Genomic DNA, 18,427 nt, shown 5'->3' with positions numbered 1-18,427 from the left:
ATACAGCTGCTCCTCTGGGTCTTCCATATTCAAGAGCAAACACAGCAGAAATTCAAGGTAACCAGTATGGCCACATACCAAGCGATGAGCTGACAAGCTGACATTCCCTTTTCTTAGGGAAAATCCCACACAGTGGCATATGATGAGTAGAAGACCTCTCAGCAGCTCATGCTACCCACCAATGTTATCTGAAGAGATGCAAGCTGGATTCCCAGAACTATGAAGGGCTCCATGGGGCATCTGTCCTGAAAAATTCAGCATCCTCAATGTGTTCACACCATAGCTCAGAGGCAGCCTGCAAGAAGGCCCTGACTGCCTTCCTCTGGGGAAAGCAGAATTTGCTTTGATCCACCTCGTGCTCGCTTTGTGACATGAACGTGCCTGTGAGACACAAGAACAAGATTTGTGCTTGTGCAGAAAGCCTGCTCGTTGGCTGTGCATTGCTGCAGACCCACGCACTGCAGCACAGGGCTGCCAGGGCTGGCCTGCACCCACAGCAAGCATCTCGGCAGCGACAAGCACTCTGTGTGTATTTCTATTTCTGTTTACTATTTATATGGGAAAGTGAAGCTAAATTCATGCCTGTCACGCAGCCAAGTTATCACAGAAGCATACGCTGCATCCTTTCCTGGAAGCCACTGCTAATGGGCATTTGTGATCATTTGGCAGCTTCTCCCTGCTCAGGGATTCAATTAATTCTCATGAAGGCAAAGCTCCCACCTCGACCACCAAATGAAGCTTTACCAAAACCGACCCTTTAGTAGACAAAGCACTTCGGGGCTTCAGCAGCCGCTGGTGGGAGCAGAGGCTGCCAGCCCCTCTGGGTGCCCTCTAGGAGCCAGCTGGCCTTTCCAGGCCAACATCCATCCAGCTTTGAGGACAGAAAGCAACTTGCAGAAAAGATGAAAATCCCAAGTCAGTGGGATTGTTTAAATGGAGAAAAGCCACGTTCCAGAGCTGCACTGCTGCTTCGGGTGGAGGCGGTGGCTGCCAGGCACAGCCCCATGGCACTGTGGGGACTGTCCCGATGAAGTCCCCTGAGCTAATTATTGAACATTTTTGCCCGGCTGAGGTATTCTGCTCAAGGTTGCAGCTCTGCCTTAAGTTCCAGATGTCCCGCATTTTTTTTTTTTTTTTTTTTAGGAAAAACAACCTCCTGAGATGGAATGTTTCTCTTCAAAGATCCAAGACTGCCACAAATAAGAAACAAGGACAGACATCCTTGAGGTGAGGCACAAGTCCAAAACAGCAACCAACCAGAAGGGACGGGGTGTCCTTGTGCCCAAACATGGATGAAGTGAGGAGTGGGGACACCTCCCCCAACAACCAAAGACCCCCAAAGTGCAGAACATTCAAATATGTTATGTACCCTTGCGTTTACGTAATGCTATGACTATGCAGTAGGTAGGTGGGACTTATGTATTAGGTAGGCATGCAGGGTAAACTTTTCGGACTACAAGCAGAATCCAGTGTAGAAACTCTGCACATCAGATTTGTGCGCCCTGCACAGAATAAATCAATGTCTCCTCTCCAAAGACTTGTCTTTTTGAACGTGTTTTGAGAGATTTAAAATCGATGACACTGAGGCTCTGGCGCTGAGCGCCAAGGATCACTGGGTGGGGATGGGGCTGTAGGAAGGATAACAAATCCTCAGGGCAGGGAGGCTTCAAGGAAGGACACAGACTCGCAGCAGGATGGCAGCCCTGTGCTTTACTGCCATCATCTGCCGCCCTCTCGCACAGACCAGCCCACGTCCCTGAGCCTACAGAGAGCTGTGGGGGGCTCCTCCAACACCTCTTCCATCATTTATCTCAGCCCATTCCAAAGTGACGGTCCACAGTCTATCAATGTGTGTTAACGTGTTGGGTCTCAGCCCGCTGCCCAGCACAGCGCGGCAAAGCGACCCAGCTCTGAGCAAGCAACAGCGCCTGGGAGCACTCCGTCCTGCAGCCTCACCTGGTGCAGCGCGGTCAGTCCGTCCTCGTTGCACAGGTCGGGGCTGATGTTGCTCTTCAGCAGGTAGCACACTGCAAGGAGGAAGAGGAGAGCGCGGTCAGAGCGGGCACCCACCCTCTGAGCAGCCCTGGGCGCCCTGCTGGCTCCATCCAGCAGAGAGCAGCAGCACACAGCTTTCCGCCCAGCCTCCAGCCAAAGGAGGCTTTATGGCAGCTCCCGTTTCCACGTGGGTGTGCGGAACAATTTACGTTTTCATCTCTTGCTTTGCGACAGCCGAGTGCAACCTCTGCACACTGCAAGGACTCCGAAGTGGTCAGAGAGCATAAGGGTCTGGGTTTCAACCACGAGAGAGATCTGACTGTGGGAGGATGAGGTGTTGCCTCCAGAAGCCAACAGCCTGGTTGGTACAAGGTGCCCAATGCCCTCGGGGGCCCTGGCCCATTAAAATACACCGGGGTTGCTCTGGACACTTTGCATGAGTGGTTGGGTATTTGAGGAAAGCATGCCAGAGGCTTAACTTTCTTATTGCTGCTTTGGGGGGAAAGGCTAAGATTTATTCTATTAAAATGCAAATTTTGGAAGCACATGAAAAGCCATTAGCCCTTAGGTAAAAGATGAAGTTTGCTCTGGGGTGCAGCTCTTGCATGGGGGTAATAGCAATAAGGCAGAGGAAGCAATCTGACAGAGATAGCAGAAACTCTTCAAATTCAGCTCCACTGACAGGTCGGGATGACCCACACCTGCCCTCTGTTTGCTTTCTCACTCCTTGCTTTTTCTCCAGAGATTTCACTAGCTAATGCTTTTCCCACCCCAGATGTCAGTGCCAGCGCAGGCATGAGCCAGAGCTCGTAGCGGTTCCCCTCGGGACGGGCACAGCAGCAGATGCTCCAGCCCCACTTGATCTGCTGGCAAGGACACAGCCACTGAGCAAAACCAGAGCTGCAAAGTAAGGAGCACTAACAGAGCTACAAGGGCAGTAAACTTCAGTGCTGGCAACGATAACCGAGAGCAAAAGCGGTGAGCCCCGCAGCCCCGTGCAGCTCTGTTCTGACACATCCCAGGGCAGCCGGAGGGGAGCACTGGGAAATGAGGCCACGAGCAGCGCTGGTGAACGAAGCTCTGTTCAGCGGAAGACACACTTGCAAGACAGTCAAATCGAAACCCAAGTGAAATTTTGTACGGATGCCACCGGTCTGAGGCATGTTTCCACTTGCTGGAAATAATCTGAAGGCATTCAGATCTTCGAGAGAAAACCGATAGGAAAAAAAAGAAAAGACAGCTAAGAACAAAACACACCCCACGCCGCTGCAAAGCCCCAATCCTGGCTGTTTTTTCCAGCTCGGGGGCAGCGCAGGAAGCCCGTGTCTATGCCCACGCGCTCAGCCGCAATCAAAGCCCTGACCCAGCGCATCCATGCGATGCCCATGGCTCTGCAGTGAGGGCTGGCCGATGGGCAGCCGTCCCTGTGGGTCTGCTCGGCTGTTACTTACTGCGGATGCTCTGCCATTCAGGCTTTAATTCAACCTCAGCCATCTTAGAGCCACTGTGTACTAACGACGCACGGCCCCATAATCATGTTTCAGCTGATTACGGAGATTTGGACAAGTAGACGCTGGCAGATCAACCTGCAAGTGCTGTCGCTCCACGGGGAGGATGCAGTGGCATAAATCCCACCTGGTTATGGAGCAGCTTTGTGTAACTCAGCCCCTTCCCTCCCAGCTCCTGGCCCGTGCCAGGCCACACAAGTAGGAAACCCACACTGCAGCTACAGGGACATGGATAACCCGACAGCAGCTGGTCACTGCTGGGGGGGGAAAACCTCAGCACATCGCAGGCGTGAACTCCTCAACCTCAACACTTCTGATTAACTTCTTACAGGGAGCTCGGTGCTGAAACGCTGAGCTCCTTCAAACCTGTCCTTCACGTGGGTGGGGAGAAGGGGCTGCGTGCGGGGATTCGCTTCGGTACAAGTTGTGGGAGGAGGTTTCAAAGGCGCAGCGAATGAAGGCCTGAAAACGATCACAATGAGAGTGGGGTGAACAAATGGTTGTGAATAATTCATTGCAAATTATACTACCCAAACCATCACTCAAATGTATTTTCCATTATTCTGCCTGCTCTGCCTCTAATTGAACCTCTCACACACCAAGGTGGAGTGCATCAATCTTCAATTTGTATTTGATCGTTCACATCTGTGCTGAGTTGCACGGAAAGAGCTCCCACAGCAGCTGTGAAAATACACCCGGAGCAGAGCAGGATGTAACCCCCTCCATCACACACCCTGGGACAGCCCGGGCAGACCCCCCCCCTTCCTGCACACAGCCAATCGCTTCTCACAGCCTCACTTCTTGCTCCAAACCCATCCATCAGAGGGAAAGCAAAAAGCCACTGCAAAGCCCCCCCGGGCAACCAGCTCTCACCTTATGAGCTATCATGGCACCATCGCTTTTCACTTCTGCAGATTCCTGCAGAGCTTATACCAGAAACAGCCGTTCCAGAAAAGTTCCTCCAGCAGACAGTGGCTTTCCCATGGAGAAAAATGCCTCTGCCAGCACAGATCCCCCTGCAGCACTGAGCTGCACCACGCAGCTCCGGGTGCTGCCACGCTCCCTTCTGTACCTGGCGCCTGCATACCCCAAGTATTACTAGCTCGTAAAAGAAAAAGGCAGCGCTACTGTGGGGGGAGGGAAACCAGTAAGAAATAAATAAATACACAACACCAAAATACACTTTTTTGGGTGAGATTCCTCCCAAAAATACAGCGGCAAACCATCCAGCTTAGCGAGCAACCTGTGCATGGCCCTGCACTCGTCCAGACCCGGGTTTACGTGGGCCCTTCGCACCCAGTGACTTCTTTGTGAAGGTGATGCTGAAACTCTTTCACTTTTTGGCTCTCCGCTCCTAAAGGTCACGGTGAGAAACTGCTGCACCGAGATTTCGAAGGCGGTGGAAAGATTCTCATGCGTTCGTACCTGCTTTTTTGGGGGTACATGCGGAGACATTTCACTTGCATTCCGACGCACGCTTTTACGCTCTCACCCGAACACAGCGCTGACCACAAACCCCACTGGAACAACTGCCCCCTGCACCACGATGGGCAGAGCCCCCAACGCTGAGCCCGGCGGCTTGGCTGGGATGTTTGCTACACGGGGGAACCTTAGCCAGAAAAACAGCACCGAGGCAATGAGCGCTTTGCCAGCGAAGCACCTAGCTTCTAACACAGCACGCTGCAATGCTCCCATTCACGAGCCCCGCCGGGATGGTTGCGCTCAGCCTCATCCTCCGCTCCTGCAACACGCACTGGGAGCCGGCCCCGGGCCGGGGACAAACACTGCAGCCCCCTGAGGCTTTCTGAAACATAAAACAAATGACAGAAAACAAAACCCACACTCAGATCGCTTCAAACGCTTCGCACGCCTAAAAATAAGTAGGGCCCATTCTGCCTGCTGAGCTGAGACATCCATCGCGGCCGAGCCTTCTTGGGAAGGTTCCCGGCCTGCAGACACCTCCCACCTGGTTTACGGCTGGGCACACGCATTCCTTCCAGCACGCCCACAGAAGCGGGGAGGTTTGGGAAGGGGCCAGCAGAGCCCTGTCTGCCTCGTGCCACGTTCACGGAGCAGCGGGGCGGCCGCCTCCTGCGCAAATGCACCGCGGCCTGGTTCCCAGCCAGCTTTCATTCACACCAAGTGAGAGCTGCTGGCAACTCACGCGTTTATTGAATGCACACAGTCCAACGCTTTCTCCCCCTCTTAGTGTCTACTTCAACCATTTTTGCACCGTGTTTAGACCCCTATCCATCATCACAGTACCATGCACCAAGAATAACACAGTGCAGGGACTACTGCCCAAAGAGACAAAGCACTCTGATCGATGGGCCGCTGCCCAGGCCCTGCTGCAGCCCGCATTTCTCTTGTTTTGTGTCTTCAGGACTTCAGGCTCACATAATCCACTCAGCGCTAGTGGTGCTGAAGCATCTTTCTTTTATGGCTGCCATCCACCTGGGATTATTCAGATGAGTAACGCTATGCAAGCTACCCATCTGCAGCCAGCAGTGCAGCAGAAACAAAGCCAAATTCATTCCAATAGAGAAAATAAAAATTACAGGATGCTGCTGTCTGACAAGCCCTCCTAAGATGCAGCATCGCGTTAAAAAACATCCTCGTCCTCCTCTCCTGCTTGAGCTAACTGTGACCTTGGTCCATGCTGGAGATACTAAACACATAAAAGGAAGCTGAAGTCGGAGATTATTTTCTCCATTCTCATGCCTCATCTGTTATCGGAAGAATAAATAAATCATTTCGGTATGGTTTTTAAACAGATGATGAGCTTGAAGGGATGAGTGTTTTATATAACCCTTGGAATCAGCTGCCTTCAGCAGGATTGCTGCGGGCAGGGAGCCAGGAAAGCAGATTCCCCACCATCATTGTGACAGTGACACCTGGGTGGCCCAGAGCCTCTTCTCTCTCTAAGAGGCATTTTGGAGTATTTTCTAAGAACTGCGACACTCTGAAGAGGCCTCAATAAAACCTTTAAGTCAGATTTATAGAGCTATGGGTCAAGGAGACCAAGGTCAGGTTCTCCATTAGAGACTCAGAAGATGCAGAGCAGTGCTGGGCTTTGGGGTGCTGTGGTGCTCAGCAAGAGGCAGCGTGCAGATGGGACTGGCCCTCTTCAGGTTGGATATTAGGAAAAATGTCTTCTCAGAAGTAGTGGTGATGCACTGGCACAGGCTGCCCAGGGAGGTGGTGCAGTCACCATCCCTGGAGGTGTTCCAGAACCATGGAGATGTGGCACTGAGGGACATGGTCAGTGGGCATGGTGGGGTGGGCTGGGGTTGGACTTGGGGATCTTGGTGGTCTTCTCCAACCTTAATGATTCCATGAATCTCTTTGGATGGTCTTTGGAGCCTGGCGAGACAGCAGCGACCCTGGGGAGCTCCACAGGAACTTGCACCCCACCTGCAGTTGGCTCCTTACACGCTGGGTTCGGTGTGCAGACACGGAGCACGACTTGCTCCCCTCCGCTTCAGGCAGAGTTAGATGAAGGGCACCTACAGAAGCAAGAAATGCTTCTCCAGAATCTCCTCTTCTCCCACTGCTCTGGGCTCCTCCAGCTTTCTTCCCCCCAAAAATTCTCCCTGAAGCCATGGTGACACATGCAAATCCATTCAGGCAACACAACATTAAAGACTTTCATCTGAGCAGCGCAGAGGATCGCACTTAAATACCTGTTCAAAGGCTACTTCTGATGTATGGGACCAAAACCTATCCACTGAGACGTGCAGCAGGCATCGCCTGTGATGTCTCTACTAAGCCTGTTAGAAAATCAATATTTCAGGGCAAAAAGAAAAGGCAGCAAAAAAAATTAATTGGCTTTAATAGCAATTACAGCTTAAGAAGTATTTCAGTAAAAGGGAGCAGAGGTGTCAGGAGGTACACTTCTCCAGCTATCCCAGCACACAAAGGGCTCTCTGCTCCATTATCACAATAGCACAACAGGCAGTAGGGCCCAAGGAGCAGAACTGCACAACCACCCCAAGCTCTGCACACAGCCAGCCTGCAGGACCTGCAACAGGATACTCCAACCTGCTCTGTACAGCAGGAAATAGTTCCTATTGCTGTTTTAACAGTGTTATTAGGTTCCAGAGTCAACAGCCCATTCCCCAGCTCGTGTTTCAGGCATTTATGGGCTCAGCTCAGCAGCTGTACACTGACCTGAACAACAGGAATGCTTTCAAGAGGCTCCATTATAAAACAGGAAACTTTCTATTTAGAGTAACGGAAAAGCGGTTGTGCTGGAGGGGAAGCATCCCCGTGCTTTTCAAGCTGCTCTGCATCAGCACAGAGCAATTCCCAACAGGGAGAGCTCCTCCCCAGCTCGGAGCCCCTTTCTGACGAGCACCTCCAGCCTTCCCCTGCCTCTGGCTTTTTTTGGTACCTTCTTTTTTTGGTACCCTCCCCAGTACCCGCAATGACATTCATTAGTGCTTTTAGGTTCTTTGCTTCCCCAGAAGTTGCCTCCACGTCCTAGAGGATACTTGGGATGAAGATCTTGAAGCGACACCAGATCAAACCCCACAGACACTGCCTCCCTGCGGCCCCAGTGCCTGCCCAGCGCAGTGTGCTGGGATGTGCTCTGCCACAGAGCCCTCTGACCCAGCCCTGTGCCACGCAGCCGCAGCAGGAGCCGCAGCAGCTCCGGGTCCCCTACCCCTGGTGCCACCCACCGCTGCCTGCACAGGGACTGGGGCACGACACGAGTTACAGCACAGCCTGCCGCATCGTCACCCCCCACCTGACAGTGCAGTTTCTTACTGGAAATGCTGCGATGCTGGAAAGGAAACTTCTAAGTAGAAAGTCCCTCCTTAAAAAAAAAAAAAAAAAAAAAAAAAAGAAATGACTGCATTTTCCTTTTAAAAAGCAAGCACTACAGAAAAAACACTTTCACACAAGTTAGGCAGCGCCCTGAACCGCACCAGGGAAGTACCGGCTGCTCCTCTGCAGCCCTCCTGCTGGAGCAGCCCGCAATTATTCAGCAGCAGATTTTAAGTGACGCATAGATTTGAATTTCAGCGGAGCTCTCATCCAGAGAGCTCTGCAAGCTCTGCTGCCAGCAGCAAGGCAGCTCCGGGCCCTCTCTTGGGATTTTACCACCAGCGTTAGCCTTGCTTCACAGATGTGACACCTCAGCCTGTGTTAGAGCAAAGGCTCCGGAGGCTCGGCTTTCTCTGCCAAGGTCACAGTGGCAGCCCATGGCACGGCTGTGACCGCACCGCGAGCCCCAGCTCCAAGCACGGCAGAGCGCTCCTCCTGTCCTCTGCTGTCCTCCCCGCTGGTCAGCCCTGAGAACCAAGCAAAGGAGCTGAATCTGTTGTGCTCACAGCTCTGCAGCAGCCTGACGCCAGCACGGGCATCTGTCCCAGCCACCAAGCAGCTGCAAAGCACCCAGCCACCCTCAGCGGGACCTGGCCTGCAGGCACGGCACAGCTTGGTACCACTGTGCACCCAGCAAGCCTAACTCCAGGAAATATCTGCAGAGCGCAGTGCCTCATGCTGCAGGCTTGTTTTCAGTGCAACCAAACCCACTACTAACTCAGCACATCGGCACGCTGCTGTTGGAGGCTATGGAAAAAGGAAGCAGTGGGAGAGCTACAGGGACTCGTCTCTCTGAGCCTTTGGTAACCACAAGCCATTGTCAGAGCAGGCAGAGATAATCCCTGAAAAACATCGACAAAGGTAATCAGTGTTGCATGGAAACTGGTTCACATGTTTAAGAGTTGAATCAGAAATTAATACCCAGGCTTGGCAGAAACGCAGCCCTTCCACAGCCACTGGAGGATTTGCAATGAATGAGACAGACCTGGCAGGAGGCTCACAGAGAAACCTGCGTGCTGGCTGCTGCACACAGGGGACACGAGCAACCCCAGCCCAGGGCTGAAGCTGGAGACCACTCGCCTCATGGACCCCAAAGCTGATCCCACTGAGGATGCTCTGCTCAACAAAGACCACAGCGTGAACTTGCTGCAGGTTGCTAGCCCTGCAATCCACCTCTAAGCTCCGTTATTTTGAGCATCTATAGGAGAAAAACCTTGTTTCCTTAATATCTCCTGGTTTCTTTGCAGAAGGTTTGAGATCCCCTTACATGAGCCCTCAGAGACAAAGACAACAGATCTTCAGGTTGTCCCAAAACCAGTGGGCCACCAGCTGGGTTGGTCTCTAATTGACATGTAGAGCTCCGCATTCAGGCCAGCTCATCTCTTGTTTGTGCCACCTGCACACAGAGCTGAGGACCCTTTCAAACTCCCCCTCTCACAAGTTTTACCCGAGTTCTGCTCCCCACAAACTCGATAAGCAGAACACGAGTGTTCCCAGCAGGGCTGACGCATTACAGCTCCGTGGCTGCCAGGAGGTGAGCCCATGGGGAAGCAGCCTCAGCGCCTGACACGTCACTTGGCTTCTCTCTCTGTGTCCCTTCAGGTGGTCTCCTGTCTTGGGACGAAATAGATTGTCAAACTCCACCGCAGCATTGCATGTCAACTGCCTCCCATTCCCTCTTCAGCAAAGAGTAAGCTCAGAGGAACGACCATTTCCCTTTCTGCAACAGTGGAGAAAAGCTTCAGTTTGCCAAAGTACATTGCATTTCCCAAGAAGACACAATTTTCAAAATAATTAAGTCATTAAAATTCCCCATCAGCTTTTGCCATTAGCAACAGCAGGACCATTCTCCTCTCCACAGTGACAGAAGAACTTTGCTAACTGCTGCATTAAAACCAGCTTTGTTAACGAACCATTTCATTCCGCTCCTGCTTGCGTACCAGAGAGTTCCTTCACCAGCGGATTCCCCACGTCAGGGAGTTTTTTATTACATGTTCAATACTACAAGAAGCCAGGAGCAACGGGCTCCAGCTGGGTGCTTTCAGCTGTCTCAATACAGGAAAGGTGACAATGACCAGGGGAACGCCCTGGGTACTCCCTGCACCTCTCACACCTGTTTGGAATGAACACTTCTGAGATGCTCCCCATGTTCTACAAAGACTGAAGCAAATCCCGCTCTGTGCCTCCTCTCCCATCCCAGCCAGTGCTGCAGCACAGAAGTCTGCTTCTTCCTGCACACCTCACCACAACGTGCTGCTCTGGGGGAAAGCAGCCAACCAGACCGGGGCACCCAGCAAGGCCCGCGTGTCACACGAGCAGCTGATAACTGTACCGTTGTGTAATGGAAACCTGATCTACAAACCTCAAACCAAATTCTAGTTATTCCCCTCTGAAAAGAGAACGCGTGCAGCTGGAGCTGACCCCGCACGCTTCTCCTGCTGCCGGTCATCTGAGCTGTGAGCTCTGCACGGCTCCAAGCCCCACCAGCACATCACCTCTCCTCCAGCTTCTGTAAGCGCAGGGGAGATCTGAGAAGAAGCAGACTGCCAGCAAAGAGCGAGTGAAAACAGACCCTGATTGCCCAAGGGAAACGCATGCAAGCTATTGGCAAGGGGACAGAGCACCTTGTGCTGGCAGGACCGGCACAAACCGCTGTGTCCTTCTGGATAAGGGCACAAGGAGGGCAGGCACCCGCAGTGCTCCCTCCTGAAGCACACATCAGGGAGCGCTGGAGCAAGGGCTGACCTCCCAGCAAAAAGCGTGCGGTCCTCACCGAGCAGGCAGCGCTCCGGGACAGAACAACTGCAGGGCTAAAAGCAGCGAGATGATGATCAGGCTTGGCACAAAGCACAGATAGTTGTCGGGACAGACCACATTAACCTCTCTACTGCTGGAGCCTCAATCCCCCACGGAGCTGCTCCTCGTGAGGGCTATTTCTCAAGGCTGACCCCAGGAAATCGAACTGGTTAACCTGCAGCCATCACTGCGTGGAAGGCAAGGGACAGGGTGAGAGGCAGGACCACCTCCTGTGCCACCACCAGCACCAGGCTGCTCCTCTGCCAGCTGCACCTCGCTGCCTTGCGCCAATGGCGGCAGGGAGAAGGTCTCAACAGAACTGTGGAAAATGCAGGAGCTTTGATAAATCACAGAATCATCGAATGGCTTGGGGCAGATGGGACCTTAAAGATCATCCAGCTCCAACCCCTGCCGTGGGCTGGCTGCCCCTCATCAGATCAGGCTGCCTGGGCCCCATCCACGGCCTTGGGCACCTGCAGGGATGTAGCCTCCGTTCCTTGCTGGAAATCAGGAGGTGTTTGGTGCTGCTGAAGCACATCTCCAGACCGAACAGCAGCGAGGAGGGCAGCCCCGTTGTGCAGAGCCCCCGACTGCTCCCACCTGCTGCTGCACCACGCAGGGCGATGCAGCTCCCTCCACCACCACTTCCCTTTCGTGAATTTGATAAGAACTGCTGACTGCTGCTCGACTTCATGCAAGAGCAAAACAAAACAACCAGGAGGCAGGAAACGGCCACGCAAGGCTCTCTGGAAGATGTTCTCTCCACGATTGTGTCAGAAACACCAGGAGCACAGCGAGACGGATTCGAGACATCACATGCGGCTGCAGCCAAGGACAGCTCATCAGAAACCCCATTTATTTAACAAATATACCAGCAGCTTTTCTAAGCCCAGGAACCCACAGGGGACTGGTGCCCGCCGCTCTGAGTCAGGGGAAGCGTGGTGTGCAGCAAGCCCCATGCGAGGCACTGCAGCTGCATTTCCCCGAACCGCCCTGATCTTGTCTCACAGGAACACGGGGCTTGTTCTGAAATTCAGCCCTATGCAAAGCAAACAAACAGCCCACAGCACTCACCAAACCCTGCTGTGTCCAGGAAAGCACAGCAAATCAAGGCACATCGGCAGTGACTTCACAGCACATCAGCAGAGATGCTTTCGTGCTCCTAAAGCCAGGTGATTTAAATTCTGGGCTGCCACATGTTTTAACCCTGAGCTATTTTTTTTTTTTCTCTTCTATACCCAAAAGATAAGTCCCCATCATCAAGAGAGCAGAACTCGCAGAAATCAGAATTCCTGAAGATGGAGTATGAGAAAACGGTGTTTTCTACGGGAAATCAGTTCAAGAGAGGCTCAGTAAAACATGATGGATAATTAGTGTTTTCCTTTTGACAGCTAGGAGCAATTGTCATCTCCTTAAATCAAGCACACTCGCTAACGTAAAACTTAACTGCCTGAAAATGAAACAAAACATCGAGCAAAAAATAATCCCAGTGAATATTAGCGAAGATTTACAGTCATATGGCAGTGTCACCTGTGCGAGACAACTCAGGTAAAGCCAAGATGGAAAGAGCCATCAGCTGAATGAACACGGATGGAAACAGAGCTCCATCAGGCTGGGTTTCTACTAATAGAGTAGAGCAAAACAAAACTAACCCGATTAGGAAGGGGACGGAGACCGATCCAGATCCATCTGGTGAAGCAATCAGCTATCAAGTGACATTTATGGTTGTTATGACGGTGGCACAAAGCAGGCAGCACGGACCAGCAGATCTGGCCCACATTTAAGGGCTGGGGGTAGACCCATTGAAATAAGGACAGTCTCCCTCCCCACAGCTTACTTTCCGAGTCCAAATAAAATAGGCCATAAAGAAGGCCTGAAAAAAATTTAATTACGTAGAGCAAGCGATGTGCATGGCCTGCCAGCAGTGTCACTCTGCCTTCGTACAGCAGTCTGCCTCCCGTACCCGCAGATCGGAGCCTATGGCTTGGGCTCATTTCAGACAGCAGGCAGGGCTATGCAGGGGCACTGCGCTCAGCCCTTGGCATCCTGCTCCCAGCAAAGCTGCGCTGGGGCTGAGCAAAGCACACCTCGGCTCCCCTGAGCTCAGCACGGGCTGTGCACGGTGCTGCATCGTCCAGGAGCACAATGTACGTGCAGCAGCAGCACCGTGTCCGCCCTCAGAAGGGAGTTAGATCCCAACTCCCATCACCAGCACTGGCAGCCACTGCCTCTTCCAGCCAACCCACGCAGCCCCAGGTGAGCTCCCCGTTGCTCACAGCCACCAACACTGCTTCCCAGGGCTAATTTGGGTTAAGTGCAACCTCAGTGACTTGCTGGGTGTCTGGTCCTCCTGCTTCACTGGTCCATCATTAACAACACCAATCACAGCACAGCTGTGGGGCTGCTCATTAACACAAGAAGCATTAATGTGAGAAGCACCAAGTCTGGCAGGCTGAACAGCCCCTTCTCCCCTCTGCCCCAAACCGACAGCTCCCTGCCTGGGCCCGGTCAGACAGCGGTCTCAGAGGATGCTGCTACTCTGTCCATGTCCCACTCATCCCTGCCTGTTCTGCTGCTTTCTGGAGCCGTGCCCATTCCAGGGGGATGCACAGGTGGTCAGGACACCATGTTTGCGTCCCAGAACTGGGGGATGGCACAAGAAACCCACAGCTGGAAAGCTGCGCAGAGGAAAAGGATCTGTGATGATGGTCCAAACCCTGAACCCATGCTGCAGCTCAAACGCTGACCAGTGCTGGAGTGAGAGCTCTCCTCACTCTGAGGAGCGATGGAAAACTGTCACAGATGAGAATAATTTGGGGCAGAGGGGAGAGCGGCAGCTTGTACATGGCCATTTCACAATCACAGGATTAAAGTTATGGGATTTGCTACGGAAGCACACAGGGAATCCCTTTCAGTTGCCTTTTTACATAAAGCTCTACAAGCACTGGCCCATCTAACAGGAGCAGGATGGACTGCGAGCACTCACAGCCCGCCCTTCCTAAAGGCTGCTATTTCAGGCTACCAAGCCAAGATTTGAACAAAAAGAAGAGTCCCATTTGTTTCTGAAGAGTCCTGCTCTGGCCTGATAGTTTGCTAATTAAAGATGATCCATCTGAAATGAAAGAAAATAAACCAGGTCGGAAGAGTTCGGAAGTCACAGAAAGCTAAGTAGGTTGAAGCCAGTTGTGTGCAGGAGGCTGTGTGCCTGGCCTCACCTGCTCCCCACAGAGCCCACACTGCCTGGGCTCGGACACAGCCCCCAGGTCAGATCCCTCCTCTCTGCATTGACAGTGGAGATGCCTCAGCACAGGAAAACCGCTATATGAATGTTTTCGTTCAAGATTATTTTCTCAGTACAATTTCGCTCTTTTGAAAAAAACATTTTTGACAGAGAAGCTGTGGGTGCCCCACGCCTGGAGGCGCCCAAGGCCGGGCTGAATGAGGCCCTGGGCAGCCTGGTCTGACGTGGACATCCAGCCCACAGTCAGGGCTGGAAGTGGATGATCTCTGAGGTCCCTTCCAACCCAACCACTCTATGGAAAGCTAGGCAGCCAAGCCTGCCGGGAAACAGGGAGCCAAGGTCAAAGCTTGAAAAACGTGGCCACGTGGATGGATGCTGGTACAAAATCCACACTGAGCATAAGGAACAATGACTTAAGCCAGTTTCCTACATGTATTACACTTACAGCCACTCTGCCTCGTGCCATCTAGGGAGTGCAGAGGCCAAACTCAGCAATAAGCAGTTGCAAATTGCAGAGACCTCAGTGGAAACTGCATCTGCTTCCTTGGAGCTACACAGGGGCTCTTGTTCCCCGAATTAAAAGGAGTGCAGGGTGCTTGATTGCATCTCGGCTCTTGATTACAAAGGCATCAGCAGACAGAATTAAACAGCACGTTCCTGGCCTATTTAGCATCCTTTGAGCGATGAGTTAGAGAGTGGCAAGGCTTAGGATATTTTTAATAGGTGTGCTAGAATCTGATATATTTCCTTTTGTCAAGGCATTTGCAGCAGGTGATAAGATTTCCCAAAAATCTGGCCAGGCTCCAGAGGAAGAACCAAGCAGTGGAAGTGTATGCAAAAGCCGCTCTGTGTTGGGTTATCAGGCACTGCCTGCACCAGCTGCCATAGCAACTGCTGTTAGAGAAAGAATTAGAGCATTCTTCACGGAAGCAGGAAAACTCACAGTCAGTACGCGTAAGGATGGGATGCAAAGCAAAATACAGGAGGATAAATACAAGCAAGTGAGGAGAATACACAGAGCTGAGCGAGAAGCAGGACTGCCTGCACAGGTGTATGTGCTCTGGTGTTGTGGAGGTGCCTATAAATACACTAAGATACCTAACTCCAGCCTCATTAGCAAGCATTTTAGATACAGTTGATCCTGCCTTGGGGCAGGAGGTGGATTACATGACCTCCCGGGGCCCGCTCAACCTCTATTTTCCATGATTCTAGGAGGAAGAAACCTACACCAGCTGAGCAACGCTGGCCTCAATCCAGCAAGGCAGGAATTTAAATCTGGAAAAAAATAGATTTAATCCACTTTTAAAGTTCTCCTTGACCAGGAGAGGGGGCAGAAAGCAGAGCCTGCAGCCACGCACAGCCACAGCTTGCAGCCAAGGCCCTCCTGCCCATGCATGACATCCACATATCGTGTTCTCAAGTGCAGCAGGGTAAAGCAAGCATCAATCACGAATGGCTTGGTCCTGCAAGAAGGCTTCACCTCCAAAAATATTCATTTCCCCACCAACATTTATTTGCAAAGAAGAGCTGGCCACAGAACTGTGCCTTGACCCAGATCCGGTGGCAAACACAGTGATGCTGCAAAATGCCATGTAGCAGCGAGGCATCGCGCTGACGCCTTGCACGCTTCTGACAAGATTGGCTTAGATATCAGCACAGCTCTGCAGAGCCTTGGCTGGGGAGGTCACAGCCAACGTGGGCAGAGAGCCGACATTTCACTCCAGGTTGCTGCTGCTTATTACGCAGAAAATAGCAGAGGTCTCTGACTGAGCTGTTATCCACGCTCTCTTGTTTCTCGTTATTGGAGGGGGACAAAACACACAGTTACCTGAGCAGAGGAAATGGCACACACCTGGAAGGCAGCCAGGCAGGCAAGAAACGCATCGACCGCAAGAAACTCCATGTCACAGCCCCGCAGAGCCAGGAGCTGAAGCAGCAGCCCCTCAGCCTCACCCTATGGAAGCCAGACGTGCTGCGTGGCATGACCCGTTCCAGCAGCCACCACCCACAGCCAGTAAGCAGGCAGCGATTCTTCCAGGGAAATCACAAGGACAAACAGGCTGGGAAGTCACCAGCTCTAAATTAGAGCAATAGATCAGCAAATATTAATGAGCTCAGATATGGAAGTTCAGGCTTTGACATTTGGCAGCCCACAGATAACAACAACTGCGCAGCCACTCAAGGCCGCCCCGCCGCAATCAGAAGCAGAGCAGCCAGGATAGAGAACAGAAAGGTTAAACGCTGGAGAATTAGCGCTCTGCTGCGTGCATGAGCACCCAGAGCCCCAGCAGAGGCACCCCCAGTTTGGCTGGGCAGGGCAGGAGAGCAGATGGTGACCCGACGTAGCCTGCCTGTGTGTGCCAAGAGCCCCAGCTGCTCCCCACCCCCCGGACCTCCTTGAGAGCGCTCCCTCCTTGCAGGTGCATGAGGAAGCAATACCAGCCATACCATCAGCAACACCAAAAAGCTGTGCCAGATTTAAACACGTGGCCTATGCAGCCTGGTCTGGCTAAGGGCCATTCACTGCCAGGAAATTGGGCTTTTTAGCATGTTGTTCCAAATAAGAGAGACCTAAGAACAGATAGCCTGTAAGTGCAACCAAGGAGGTGGTTTCTGACTTTCACCTCCAGAACACATTACAGCCAAATTTCAGAAGCAGATTAAGCGATTTAAACTACATTTAGAAAGAAACAGTTCATCGGCCAATCCCACTTAGAGTTAAAACACCTTGAATCCAAACAGAACCACCTTCCTAGAGGGACAAGTAGCTTTGATCCAACGTTGGGTGCCCATCTTGTAAGATCACTGCAGGATATATATATATATATAAAAAAAGACTTTCCGTGGTATCAGAAATGGTAGAGACACTTAAGTATAGAAGTCAGGAACTGAAAGAACACAAAAACCACCCATTTCCCTGTGCCGACACACAGCGTGAAGGGGTGGTTGCACCCAGGGAGGCGAGCAGGAGGCAGGTATGCAAGCATTTGGAGGTTTCATTTTGGCTACAAAATAAAAATAATAATAAAAATCCCAGTGAGGCTTCCTATATCACTGCGTCCTAGCATATCCTAGCAAGGACAGCCAGGATGCGCTATTACAGAGCACATTTGCAGTCGTGTTTTGGCCAGGAAACACCACATGCTGATATTGATACTCTAGAAATTTAGAGCAAAAACAACAACAGATAACGCATGTATTTCTGCTCACGTCTTAAAACTTCTGCAAGAAAAGGATTTGAAACAAAACGTTTCAGTTGACTCTCAAGCTGGGGAGGCAGATCCATCCCAGGAAACCCAGAGATGGACTTTCAGTAGTAATTCCCAAAAAGAAAAGTTTGCATTCCTAGCTCTTACGGAAATAATTTTCCCACTTCGTTGAAATTCCAGAAAGTCGTGAGGAAAAATTAATAAATAAAGAGTACCCGTTTGTTGTGACAACAGAGAAAGTTGCATACTCAATATTGCTCGTGCCCCCAGATGCCATCTCGTCAGCTGCCATATGCGAGCCACCCCGCCTTAGCATCAGGTTGGGATTGTCTGAAAAAAGCCAAGTTAAATGTGGCCAAGTGTGTGAATCTGCTTTTGGAAGACACACCAGCCGCCATGAACAGAATTAACAAAATCCCTCGCTGCCAGGAGCTCCCACGCGCAGCTCCTTGAAGAAAAGGGGTTTCATTTCCACACCAATGGAGTTTAAAGACTCAAGAAACATTTTTGTTGTCGTGCAGAAGCTCTACGTTTCTGACTCGAATCGTTCCCCAAATGCACAGGTATACACTCAGACTGCTGGCAATAAAAGGCACTTTCTTTCAAAGCTCTTCAAAGGGCACAAAACCCAGGAGAAAAATCTTCCGAGACAGATATATGCACTTGCTCATAGACTTGGACACAGGAACTCCATGTAAAAAGCTTCAGGAGACTAATAATGTGGGTGGAAAATTAAGGCACCTCATAAAGGTTTTTAGTAACAAGGGAACAGATCGCATCAGCTAGGAAAGGTTAACGAAAGCAATTTATAGACACTAATTAGGGCCTCTCTTTAAAGTGCCTTTGCA

The 18,427-nt window shown here is 51.7% G+C and overlaps 1 protein-coding gene across 3 annotated transcripts in view; it reads right to left on the bottom strand.

The window, feature by feature from the left end:
* Positions 1-18,427, bottom strand: part of PPP1R16B (protein phosphatase 1 regulatory subunit 16B) — a 49,858-nt gene that overhangs the window by 11,821 nt on the left and 19,610 nt on the right. For all 3 annotated transcript variants that reach the window (XM_021416458.1, XM_021416456.1, XM_021416457.1), the window contains exon 3: positions 1,957-2,027. In XM_021416458.1, the coding sequence (XP_021272133.1) occupies positions 1,957-2,027 (71 nt within the window). The remainder of the gene's footprint in view (positions 1-1,956; positions 2,028-18,427) is intronic.

This window comes from Numida meleagris, chromosome 19, assembly GCF_002078875.1.
Source record: "Numida meleagris isolate 19003 breed g44 Domestic line chromosome 19, NumMel1.0, whole genome shotgun sequence".
NCBI lineage: Eukaryota > Metazoa > Chordata > Aves > Galliformes > Numididae > Numida > Numida meleagris.
Note: the sequence above shows the minus strand (reverse complement) of the source record. Positions and strands in the feature narration are given on the sequence as shown.